The 13,485-nt window shown below is 40.5% G+C and overlaps 1 protein-coding gene across 1 annotated transcript in view; it reads left to right on the top strand.

Moving 5' to 3' along the window:
- The window catches only part of TMX2 (thioredoxin related transmembrane protein 2), a 148,882-nt gene that overhangs the window by 90,816 nt on the left and 44,581 nt on the right, over positions 1-13,485 (top strand). Inside the window, exons 4-6 of the mRNA XM_044087129.1 lie at positions 4,427-4,527; positions 10,613-10,719; positions 12,097-12,162. Of these exons, the coding sequence (XP_043943064.1) occupies positions 4,427-4,527; positions 10,613-10,719; positions 12,097-12,162 (274 nt within the window). The remainder of the gene's footprint in view (positions 1-4,426; positions 4,528-10,612; positions 10,720-12,096; positions 12,163-13,485) is intronic.

Genomic DNA, 13,485 nt, shown 5'->3' with positions numbered 1-13,485 from the left:
TCCTACTGCTGTTGTGGAATGCCGTCCTGAGTCTGGGCCTTCTCAGGTTTATAGGATGGATATCCCCTTAAAAAAGTAACAGAAAACTAATCCTGTTTCTTCTGCTCCTAGGGATTTACAAAGTGAGTGGCAGACCTTTTTATTCAGGGGGTTATTTAATGCTTTACTGTCGTTGAGGCCTCCTCAAGGGGTTTCATTTCCTGCTGATTCTTGGTCCTTCTCTTCCCATAAAAGACCCAGAGGATTGCATTCATCTGAGGTGGAGTCTGATGATGACTCCCTTGCTTATTCTACCCACATTCCGTTTCCTTTAGACTGTGGGTCTGAGGAGGAGGATTCTCATACTCAAGGTAATCCTTTCCTTTGGGGGCACAATCTCTAGGATGATGGGATTTTTTAAGTGGGATTGTGCCCAAGTTTTGGATATCCATAAGAGGTGTACTATGAGTTACTGCAGATGGAATCTCCTAAACTTGCATCTATTCCTCTTGTCTTGCCTGCTTTATTGGATGCTTTTTCCACTTCCTCTAAAGCCCCAGATTCTCTTCCCCCTGCTCCCAGGAAGTCTGATGGGTTTTATAGGGTGCCTGAGGATTGTTCCTTTTTGTTTGAATGCCCTGCTGCTGACTCTTCTGTGGTGTCTCTAGCTTCGGATAAGCCATCTCAGTTCCTTCCTTCATCCAAGTTACTGCCTTCTGACAAGGACAGTAGAACCATACATAGGCTAGGTAGGAAGGTTTATACTTCAGCTTACCCTAGCTTTTAGGGCTATTTATCAGACCCATATCTTTAGGTATATCTTGGCTCTTCTTTCTCAGCCTTGTCCAATTTTTTTTCTTTCTGATGTTCGACTGAGAGTAAGTCTTCTGCTCTTTCCTTGCTTGGGACTTACTCTCAGGTAGTTCGTCATTCTATCAAATATAGTTATGATGCAGCAGATGCCTCTTCCAGGGCTGTTGCTTCTGGTTCGGTTCTGAGGAGATATTCATGACTTTGGCTTCAACCTTTGCCTGATGATAGTAAGGCTAAGTTGATGGATGCTCCTCTGGATAATACTCCTGAAGTGAGTGAAGCATCTGCTGGTTTATTTAAGTCTCTTCAGGACAAAGGGAAGGCTGTACGGATGCTTAAGCATGTCTTTGTTTCTCCTGTGCCTAAATTTCAACAAAACTACCCTTCTAAGCCAGGCTTTGTTCGTAGGCAGTCTCACCCTCCTTCTAAAGGTAAAAAGGGTAGTAAACATGCTCCTGCTAAGGCCACTCATACTGCAGGGATTCTTAATCCTTCCTTTCCTAACAAACCAACTGCTGCCCGACTATCCACCCATTCCCAGGCATATTCCTCTTTCTCTTTCTCTTTCTGTTTGGCTCCGAATCTTCCAGGATTCTTGGGGTCTGTCAATCATTCGGCAAGGGTACTTCATGGTCTGGATTTCCCACTCTCCTTTTCTGGGCATTCCTCAGCCTCCTCTGGAGCGACTTCCTTTTTTCCCCAGAGGTTCTCCAAGACCTGTTATCTCAGGGTACTATTCAAGAGGTGCCTGTGTCCCAAAGGGAGAAAGGGTTTTATTCAAGAATGTTTCTACTGCCCAGAAAAGAAGGTACTTGGAGACCTATTCTAGACATCTCCCATCTAAACACCTTTCTGAAGGTGCCTTCCTTTTGGATGTTATCCCTTCAGACCCTTTTTCCTTTCTTGCTCCCTCGGGCCTTTCTGTTGTCTCTGGACCTCAAGGATGCTTATCTCCATATTCCGATCCATCCTCTTTTCAGGAGATTTTTGCATTTCAATGTTGCTTCCTGGCATTTTCAGTTCTGTGCTTTGCCCTTTCTACTGCCCCAAGGGTGTTCACCAAATGCCTCGCTCCTGTGAATGCTTTTTGCAGGCTTCAAGAGATCCAAATCTTTTCTTATTTGGACAACCTGCTGATTCAAGTATCTTCTCCAGAGGTCCTTTTGCAAAATCTTCATTTTATCATTTCTCTTCTTCAGAGCCTGAGTTTCACAATAAACTTCAAAATGTCATCCCTAACTCCTTCTCAGGAATCCTATCTTTCTGGGTTTCGGGTTTCAGGTTTCAAATGGTGCCAGTCCTGGCATCCCTGCCTCCTCCAAATGCATTAACTCTCATTTCTTTCTTTCAAACTCTTCTTCCCCTGGCCTCCATTACAGCCAGGGAGTTTGAGAGCTCTGGAATTCATGGCTTCCACTATTCTGATGCTCCGTCTGGCCAAGCTCTACATGAGGAAGTTCCAGTGGTTTCTGAAGTCAGTGTGGCTTGAGAATGCGCATCCTCTAGACTTTCCTGTTCCTGTTCTCCCATGTCTCATGAAAGAACTTTTGTGGTGGATTCAGCAGTTAGTCTCTGAATCCAGGGCTCCCTTTTCAGCCTCCTCTTCCCTCTCGGGATCTGTTTACAGACTCTTCAGATGTGGGGTAGGGAGCCACGTTTGGCTCCCTGAGGATTCATGGGGTGTGGTCGCCTCATTAGCAGAAGGAGCACATCAACATCAGAGAAGGGGGCTCTTATGCTCCTCTTCTGGCATTTCATCCACTCTTTTCTCCAGGGCTTCTCAAGATAGCCACAGATAATGCCACAGTCGTGTGGTATATCAACAAACAGGGGAGTATGAGATCTTACAGTCTTTGCCAGCTGGCACTTCTGGTATTGGATCTGGCTGTCTAGTTTCGGGGAACTCTTCATGCAGTTCCATTCCTTCAGATCAGAACGTTGTGGCAGACGATAGGAGCAGGTCCTTCACTCAATCCCACAAATGGATGCTTCACAGGATGTGTTTCTGGACATTGTTCAGCAGTGGGGTACTCCTCCAGTAGATCCGTCTCCCCTCTGAACAGAGAATTTCCTCTGTTTTGTGCCAGAGGCCCAGGTCCTCTGGTATGGAAGGTGGAGTCCCTCCCCTTTTCTTAGAAGGGGATTTTTTTTATGCAGTCCTCCCCTTCCAAGAGTCCTGTTCAAGATTCAACAGGATGCTCCCAAAATCTTATTGGTGACTCCCTTTTGGCCACGACAGCACTGGTTCCCTCTACTTCTGCATCTAGCCAGGGGCAATCATCACAAGTTACCCACAGGGTAGATCTCTTCACACAAGATGACAAGGGGTCTCTCATCCATCCCCACCTGTCCATGCTTCAACTGACACTGTGGGTGATAGGGTTTTGATTCCTCATAGACACCTTTTTTCTGAGGACTTGCTGCAGGTCTTGCAAGAGGCCAGGAAACCTACTACTAGGAAATCCTACTTATCTAAATGGAAGAGGTTTTCTATTTGGTGTCTTTCTCCTGACCTGGACCCACTTTCTGTGAATGTTCTTTGGTTCTCTTAATTGCGAGTTGCTCAATGCTGGTTTGGCGTATTTTTCTTCTATTAAGGCCCACTTATTAGCTCTTTCTGCTTGTCTGCCTTTAACTCCCCCGTTTAGCTTCTGGATTTGAGGCTAAGCAATTTTGTGTGTGTGTGTGTGTGTGTGTGTGTGTGTGTGTGTGTGTGTGTGTGTGTGTGTGTGTGTGTGTGTGTGTGTGTGTGTGTGTGTGTGTGTGTGTGTGATAGTAGCAAAATATAGAAACAGTTTTATGAGAGAGTTAGAAATTCTTATATTAGTTTACAGTTAGCCTGAGCTGTTACATGAGCAGAGCCGTGAGTCTGATAAGTATTGTTTGAATAGTTTTTTAAACTGAGATACATTGGGGTGCTTCTGATATATTGAGGTAGTAGATTCCTGGATTTAGCAACATGATAGGAATGTAAACAGTCCCCTGCAGTGTTTTTAGATTTAATGACTTGTAATAGTGATGTGTTTGCTAAGCAATGTTTACTTATGTTAGAGTATGGTTGGAGCTCATTTAAAAGAGTCTGCATTTTCTCAGGTTTATATAATAATTTGTGGGCCATAGTTAACAGGTTGTAAGTTAGTAGTTGTGGTAGTTCTAACCAGGTGAGTTTTTTTTTAAAGTGAGCCAGTAGTGTGTCCTCTCTGAAGAGTCTGTGTCAAACTTTGCTGTTTTGTTGTAGCAGGTTTCTAATGTATCTGTTTGCTTTTTACGGTTGATAAGAATGGGTGAGGTATAGAGTAGAGTAGATATTAGGTGGGTTCTGGCGATAGCTATTCTAGAGGTATCTTTTGGGAATTTTTTTGTTTCTATAAAGGGTTCCCATTTTTTGTGTATTTTTTAAATTGTGTGATATATGTAAGGCAGATCTCTGTTTATAATAGTTTTATGGGAAGTGTCAGCAGTAATTTTTGTATTGGAAGCAGTGATATAGAAGATGGGTAGGGGGGTCTGACAGTCAGGATGAAAGTCTCAGTTTGGTTTTCTTGGGGATAAGTATAAGTTTGAGAGTTAGATGGTCATGTTTCAATTTGAGTGAATGGCTTTTGAGTTATATCCTGGAGCTGTTGTATGTTAGGTGCTGCACATATAAAGGTGGAATTGTCTGCATATTGTATTATGGAAGCTTGTGGGGTGGCAGTGTTAAGGTCATTGATAAAAATACTGAAAAGAGATAAGGTAAGCGGATCAATTAACAGTGTGACTAAGGGGCTAAAAATAAGGAGGGGAAAGAAAGTCAAGCAGAGTCTGATCGAAGGGATAGTACAGCAAGAGGCCAGTTGGAAGTTAAATTAAGAAGAGAAGTGAGGTTTGATACCACAGATAGATAGCTCAAACGTAAAGTAGAACAGAAACAGCAAGAGGCCAGTCAGAGGTAGATTTATAGGGATGTTAAGAAGCAGTACCACTGGTAAATAGTTCAGAAAGTAGAGCAGGTAGCATTCAAAACAATCTCAAACTATTTCTAATCAAATGTATCGTAGCAGCAAAGAGAAAAACAGATAGCCATGTTCAAAATGCAGGGTCTTGTACATTATCCATGCTATTAAACATAACACCTATTTACATATACAATACACCTGTTTAAATAGAATACACTACAGCAGATATTCACTTTGACTAGAGGCATGCTGAACTGTATCACTCAGTAAAGGGAATGGCGTTTTAGAGAGTGAGCCCAATATCACATAACTAAACATCAAAAGACTACTATATATATTATCACAGTAAGTCACAATTAGTCTGTTTCCATTAGCCATGTAGTGTATATGCAGGTAACCCATCTACACTCGTTACTTATTTAGAAATACAGTCTGATATTAGGATATTTACAGGTTTAGCAGGGTTTTTCCAGATTAAGAATAAGACTATGTGCCTGAAACGCATTTATTCAGCTATGCACAAACACTTGGTTATCAGCGCACATGACCGGAGGGGAGGTTAGAACCTAGGATGTACTTTCTGAGATTTACTGTCTGACTTGGCTAGAAAATGCATTGTAATAAAAATGAATGCTGAAGTAAAGAAAGCTGAAGTTGTGTTGAGAAGGTGGCCAGGCGTCTCGCAGTTTCTTCAAACTCCTCCTTGTAAGGATTTTTAGTTGCGTGATGTCACACTGGTAACTTGAAAGTCTGTTGTCTGCTTTGGAGATGAGGTTTTCAGATACATTGCTGTTAACTGCATAATGTCCTTTACACTGATATCTTTGAGAGTCTGAAATTCTTTGAGATTTTACTGTAGATTTTCTCAAGTAATATTCTGAAGGAACACTGCTGCTCTGTAAAGTACACGTGATGGACAACTGTAGATTTGCAAGGTTGCTATGGGGTATGAGTTTTTGGGGCTTATTTTAATTGTTATATAAGTAAATTAAACCCACCATTTTTTCAAAAGTATCTGCAGGAGCCAATCATTAGCGGACCGGAGTTCCACTGTGGCGACCCCTAACCGGGAAATAGCCGAAAGACGCACACAATCTGCAGGAGCTGGTTCCAGAGGTCACACAGGCAACTTTTTGTCAGGTCCCAAAAGAAAACTTGCTCCAGTATTGTACATCAGCACCAGAACTGCTTATCTGCAGTCATAAAAGATTACCCCATTCCTAAGAAATTTGTTGAATAGTGTTTCTTGGGTTTTTACCAAACCCGACATTCCTCTTAAGATCACCAGGATCCCATTTGGTCTCTGCTGTTATCCTCCTCTGGTCATTACACAGCCCTTTCTGCCTCCTCACTGTATCTCTATCATTCTTCCTTGTGGCTATCATCTGCATGCCCAAATTAATACTGTCTTCTGTTTTGTTTGTGAACTTTCCTGCAGAATATTTAGAATTTTCACTGGTTTCTGGGCCTCCTCATATTTTTGCCCTTTACAAGCTAGCTTACCAGTTTCCCTCCCTGACCTCATCTTTCTGGTGCACACCACTGGAATGCCGCATCCCCATCCCTATTTTAATGTCTGCTGCTGAGCATTCTTTTATTTCCCTTTTAGCTTTTAATGCCATTCACTGCAATAATTTTAGCCGCACCATAAACTCATAAGCTTTCCAGTGATCCTTCTGATTATTTCCCCAGCATGAGACTATTTTTTTTACCTTGCATATTCCTTTATAAACTTTTTTTGTACCTTCCTATATAACTATTTTTATGCTTTTTCATGGCTCCTGCACACCTCTGCAAGGCTTCCTGCCATCTGCCTTGATCCTTCTTATGAACCCTGTATTTCATCACAGTCTTCTCCACTGTAGCCCCAGACCCTGGCCTTTGTGACCCTTCTCATCTTCTATTTTGCAGCCACTGTGCCTTGTACTTTTGCATAGTCGCTGTTGGCCAGTAGAGCTTTTTCTTGGTAGATTAATTTCCTCCCCCTGCAGAGTAAGAGCTTAAAAAAAACTTTCCTGCCTTTTTCCTGACAATAATTATGTTTGAACTCTGCTTGTAGACGTAAGTCTGTTGTATCTGCCAAGCTTGGTTACTAGGATACTTTAGTCTATCCCTAACAGATTAAAGGTCTTCCATTGTAACTACCTGCGTCTTCACTGTCCATCTCTTGATCAAGTCCATTACTAACTCTTCCCTGATTTCAGTACAGGGCCCTTAGATGCTGCTGATGTACTAGGATGCTTATCATTGGTCCGTCTCCTTTCACTCACTCTTCTAAACCTAAGTGTTCTTATCTGCTGCCCATTTGCCTCATCTGTTCTTCCACTGTCACCCCCCCCCATCTTAGCTCTCCTTATACTGTTATTTCTCTACTGTTTTTGCCTACACTCTCTGCACACTTCATATCCTAGTACCATGTCATTCACTGCTATCATCAGCCCATGGTGCTGTTAACCTGTCCATGCCCACCTTAATTTCCACTGTTATGCTTCATGTTGGCTATCTTTCATTGTAGGTGTCTGGCATTATGGAGTACCACCTGTACTGTATTCCCATTCATTGCCTTCATGTCTGATTTTTTTATTTTTTTATTTTATTTTTTTTTTTTACCCTTAATCTTCCTTTTTTGATTTTTTTTCTGCAGTTCGCTGACTTTTTTTTCTTGCAGCCATTTTATTTCCCTTCAGATGATGTCTGTGGTGTGTTTTCTTGTTGTCTCTCTGTTCATTTATTTTTCTTCTCATTGCCTCTCCACTTTCTTGTATTGCTTTCCTTTTTTTTTTCTTTCTGCTCAAATTAATTCGGTACATTTCGTATTCATATGTATTCAATTTCTGCTCATGTGTTCCTTCCCTGATTTCTTTCTTTTCTGTTCCTACCCACTCTAGAGTTCTATTATTGTCTTTCACTTCCTCCTGCTTTTCCATGACGTTCTTTTTTTGATTCCCCTCAGACCTCATTATTACCGGCCCAGCCCCCACCCCCGTGCTCCATGTCTGTGCCAAATCTACCAACATTCTACTACCCCCACAGATTTCCTCCAGTGTTACTGTGACTGGTTTTGCATCTTAAGGGCATTCTGGGGAATCAGCAATTTGTGCTTCTGTGGTTTATTTATTTTTTTTGCATGTATTATATGCCGTAACTACTTTCCCTGGCCCCTCCGTGCTGATTTACCATGTCTAAGGACAAACCCCCCTTTATACCACACTTCCCCGTAGGTAGCATCACCAGCAAGTGCCCTTTTCCCCCAGGATGGACACTCCCACTCCCGCCACTCAGTCACCCAAGCTGGTAATCAAGTGGCCTTTCCATACCATACCTGTTGACAATTTACTAGTCTTTGCCCCTTCCCACTGCTTTCTTGCTGTCTTCCGTTAATTCCCTCAGTGTTTTTTTTGCTAGTACTTCTTTTGCCACTTTGCTGTGCTGTTTAACAGCCTTCACGTTTCATTCCTGCTTCTGTCTTAATCGAAAGGCATTGCGATTCTAATGTACCATTTCAACTCCTGTTTTAATAACATAATACTAAAGGCAATTACAAAAAAATATTGTTTTGTTTTCAGTAATTTTCTACAGAGCTGGGGAAACTGCTTAAGTAAATGTTAGCTAATGACTACCGAATACTACATTTTTGTTGCAGCTACTGTTGTATTTTGTCTCATACAGGCTATATACAGATAAGCTCATACATTTAAGAATGCTAAATGTATGCAGATAAGACTGGTAGAAACAAATAAGTGTAAAATCATTATTTTTTCTTTTTGTTTGTAACACGTTCTGAATCAACCAAGTGAAATTTTTTTTCAGACAGTAAATTATATAGCATTTCTAGCTTTAGGGAAAAACTGGCTTGATGCATTTTTGGAAACTTCTTCCAGACACAAACTAAGCAGTAAAATTTTGGTGGATGTGATATTTAAGTAATGTCTCCCTTGAAGGCCACTTTACACTTGTAAATAATGCATTTTACTTTTGTACGTGTCTGCAAATCTGAATTTGTATTATAAGCTCCTGGAACTGTACTGCTAAAAGTTTATAATTCTCACTTATCTCTTTTGCTGTCAGAATTATTAGGAGTTGATAGTGTTCTATGGCAGAATACTAGAGTTCATCAAGGTTGTCCAATGTTTTTCTGTGTTATTCTTCATTTTTGTATAAAATATGTCCATTAATCAGTTTCATATATGCAGTGTCTAGCTCTGTACATTTGCATAGCTAGAGTTTCTACACATATTCAGTATTAAGATCCAGTTTATGCTGATTTAATAATTTCAGCAGCTGATGGTGAATTTGCTTAAAAGCTGTTTTGTGGCGCTAAGTTAGACTGCGCAAGAAGTGTGCCAAATGTGGCAGTAATTTGATGAATGGCTGCAAAAGTGAATGATTTTTTTGTATGCCTTTTTCTTCTGTAAATGTTGATCACCCCACTCAGTCTTGAGCCCCCTAATTCCTCATCCAGCAGAGGCTGCTCCCTGAGCAAGGTAAGAGCCTCGTGGAAGGAGAGTTGCAGGTCAGCATCACCACCAGCCCCCCCCTTTTTACCATTTTCTTCATGGGGTTGCAGTGTCTTGTCACCATCTCGCCTTATTCTCTCCTACTTTCTTGGACAGTTATGGTTGACTATCATGTCTTCTCACACACAGTCCAGCCACCTCTTTGTTGGACACTGTCATTTCCTCTTGCCTTCTTCCTGTCTTTTCCAAATCATCTTCACCGGATTGTCTTCTACTTTTCTGCACATACGCAAAGCACCGTAATCGGTTCTTTTTGATCTTTTCTGCAATTGGAGCTACATTGGCTTCCTCTTATGTCCTCATTCCCTCACCTGTCCCACAGTGTGCATCCTGTCACCCATCTCGGGTACTTCATCTCCATCACCTCTAGCTTCCTCAACTACTCTGCCTTTACTGCCCAAGTTTTTGCACCATACAGTAGTGGTCACTCCACGGTTTTGTACACCTTACTTTTAAGCATCTTTGGCATTCTTCTGTCCTACAATACCTCTTACATACTCTGCCAATTGGCTGCAGCCCCTCTGATTCTAGCTTGACCTCCTCATTCAGACTTCCCTTATTCTCAACCATCCCTCCCAGATGCTTGAAACTGTTAACATGTTCGACTGAGCTTCTTCTCATTTCCTCCATTTGTTGCCATTATAACTGTCTTATCTGTGTTCTTTCATCCCATGTACTTTCAGTTTTGATTTCTGTTCCCCTACCCTTTGTTGAGGTCCTTGAGGCTACATGTCATGCCACATCATCTGCATACAGCAGCTTTGTTGCTCTGTCCCCTCCATCCTGTTTGCTAATGTAGTCTATAACTAGTATGAACAGCATTGTATTGCAGGTAGTAGCCAATAAACATTTCATCTGTGTAGGGGGGTGCCCACCATGTCATTTTGCTTACTGAAACACTGTATACTGACATTTGTTTCTCTGTTAAGTTGCAGTCATACTGTAAATGAGACAATTGCATTCAGATAATTTAAATTAATTGTTATTCCGAGTTTCGAAAAATAAATGACAGTAATTAGTAGGAAGAAATTCTGTATGATTTAATTATGCAGTATCTTGAAACTAGATTTCATCCATACTTGCCAAAAAAGGTGTACATTTACATACTACAGGCATAGTTAATTAAAATAGTTGTAGGGCTCACCACTACTTTCCTCCTGTTTATGCTTGCAGTGAAGCGTGTTGATGGAGTGGTAGAGGATGGAGTTTTGCAGTCACAGAGTACAGGGGAGAAATAAATTATTTTTTATGATGGCCCCTCCTGTCAGTTTCTTCAGTGACCTTTTTTTTTTTTTTTTTTTGCTTCTTTTGACTTAAAGTTGAGTAAATCTCACATTAAACATCTTCTCCCTTTTTTTGTATTAGGAAGAGCTGGAGAAGGATAAGAGGGTTACATGGGTCGTGGAGTTCTTTGCCAACTGGTCAGCGGAGTGCCAGTCCTTTGCTGCTGTGTATGCAGACCTCTCATTAAGGTAGGTGCAGTGCTACATGGGAAACTGGTCCATAAGACTGACCAGCAGGAGACGACAGGAAATGATGCCACATTAATTGTATGTCAGATTGATGGAATGGGTGGAAATGGAGTGTGATAGTGAATAGGGACCCATTTAGTGACGAGAGAGATGATTATTAAATCTTGGTTGTGTAGTTTATTCTGCTAAGCAGTTCAGTAAAAGTGATTTCTTCTGGTAAAGGTTTCAAAATAATCAACCGAGTAAAATGTACAACATGGTATCTTCATAAATTTTAAAGTGCTACCTATTATTGTCCCTTGACTTCATGATAAAGTGAAATGTAAGGTATATTCAATTTAGATTCTAAATTTGGTAGGGGATTTAAAAGATGTCTTATACAAAAGAGATCTAGCTCTTGCGCTGTTTAGCTGAAGAGCTGAAAACATTCAAGTAGCTTGTGTGGCTTCAGTAGAGAAGCAATTGGAGGGCTAGGCTCCTTTGAGCTGCAAAGTGTTAAAGGAGGTGATACCACTATTGCAGGACAATAGGAAGAACACATCTGTAGAGCAGTATTGACTTCTGGGGTAATTCCTTTGTAAGGACTTGACAAAGTATGGGTTGCTTAGAGTTTATCTCCCAACTGTTAACATACGAGATGGTTTTAAGGACCTTACTACACAGTATGAAAAAGGAGGGGAGACTTGCTACGTAACTGCAGACATCTCCGGGATGATAAATAAAATGTAGATAAACAGTATGCAGCATCTCTGGATATAAAGGAAATGGTTAAATTAAATAGTGTCTTACTGCTTGGGACAGAATGAAGGAAGAACTGAAGAGGTATTGATTTGGTGAATTGTAGTGACTGTTGGAGCACTTTTTTTTAGAAGATGCTGGAAGCAAAATATATGCATGAGTTAGGCAGGCACAGATGTTTGCTGAATACCGAAGAGCAAGAGCTAAACCAGTATCTGATTATGGCTGTCTGCTTAGCTTAAGCATTTCAGCAATCTAAATGAGCTAGATCTACAGAGCCTTCATTAGGTAGACTGCTGTCTATTTCATTCCATCTGACTACCTAGCATATTTCTGGCAATACCTCCTTACAGCCATCAGCCTTGAAATCCAGAAAATATAGTTATTACTCATAGTAGTACAGGGAGTTAGTAAGGGTAAGCAGACACTGAAATAGCATCTGATTTATGCTTGTGTAGGTGGACTTTTTTAGCATTCATATGTGATGAGTATGATACAATTGGCACATAGAAGACAAAAAAAAAAAAACAAGGCAGGAGACTTCAGACAGACAGATTGAGTGCCCTAAAACTAAAGGGAATAACATACACAGGCACTCATCCGAGGTATATTAAATGTTTTCTTTTTCATTTCTTCCAGGTACAACTGTCCTGGACTTCAGTTTGGTAAAGTTGATGTCGGACGCTATGCTGAAGTGGCCAAAAAGTAAGTCTTGTTTACCTGTCATAGAACTAAAAGTGATGACGCAAGACACCGTTTTATGTCATCGTTATTGTTCTCATACCTACAAACTAATATCACAACCCCCCACATTTGCAGCATCTAATCAAAAACATGTCCTTTGTATAGTTTTGCACATTAAATAATTGAAAGAGCAATACACAGACCTGGAAATGATCATATGGAGGCCAGTGGAAGACTACCTCCACTCTACCTCTCTGTTCAAAGATCATGTGCAATTCTCTTTACCATTTTTGCTGTACTTTTATGCTGACATTATTTAAAGTGGGCTTGCCTGATTGTAAAATAGATTTTGCTTTAATTACTTCAGTGGAACTGTGCTTATTAAGTATAGTAAACTTCTGTGTTTGTATTTACTGTAGGCCAAGCAGCTCTCCAGTTACTTCCTGATTCCATGTCCGTCACCTAGACTTCTGTTGATGTAATAGTTCATACAAAACTGTTTGACAGTTTGTAGTGAGCATTTGTTTTTTGTAGGCAACAGCAGATTTCAAAACACATGCAGTGCAGTCTGTCAGTCATTCAGACAGTAAATAAAGAAATTGCAGTTATGTTCAAATAAAAACAAATTAGAACAGACTAGTATTCCTTGTAAAGTGTATAATGCTTTTTATTGCACAATGGCTGACCATTAACATTCAAAAACAAGCACACTGATTGGTCAGCCCAACCAGCATGCCTGTTGTAAACAAGCATATACTAATGGAAAAGGTTTGGTCACCCAGACTTTCTTCTATTTATATGCTACAAAAATTCTACTTCTCTTTAATAAAAAAATATATAAATAAACTTACAAATGCCAGAGACTTCAAAAGAATGAGAGAGATGGTACAGAGAAACATGCAAGGATAATTAGCTACGTTTTGCAAAACTAGAGAAGTGTACCTGATTATCCTTATATTTTCTCTGTCTCATTTCTCCTGTACATTTGAAGTCTTTTAGATTTCATTTTTTTTAATTAAAACAAACAAAAAAAGCAAGAGAGAGCTTCCTTTCTTTGCACAGCACTGATGTACTGCGTAAGTGTGGGAACATAAGTCCTATATGCATGTGCAGTACATCAAGAAAAAAAACCCATGATACCAGGAACAAACGTGGAAGAGCACCATGGTGCCATTATACAAGGGCATTATTTAAGAAAAGTAAGTTAATTTTTTCTTAAATAATGTTGTTGTGTAATAGCAATCATCCATGGCTGGGTGTGAGTAATGCTGGTTTACCCACTGTTGGCTTTGTTTGGTTACTCGGGCTTCACCCTCATGACCAAACCACACCAACTGTGGGTGA

Source organism: Protopterus annectens, chromosome 1.part1 (assembly GCF_019279795.1).
Source record: "Protopterus annectens isolate FY-2018-M chromosome 1.part1, PAN1.0, whole genome shotgun sequence".
Lineage (NCBI taxonomy): Eukaryota > Metazoa > Chordata > Ceratodontiformes > Protopteridae > Protopterus > Protopterus annectens.
This window is presented reverse-complemented; position numbering and strand designations above follow the sequence as displayed.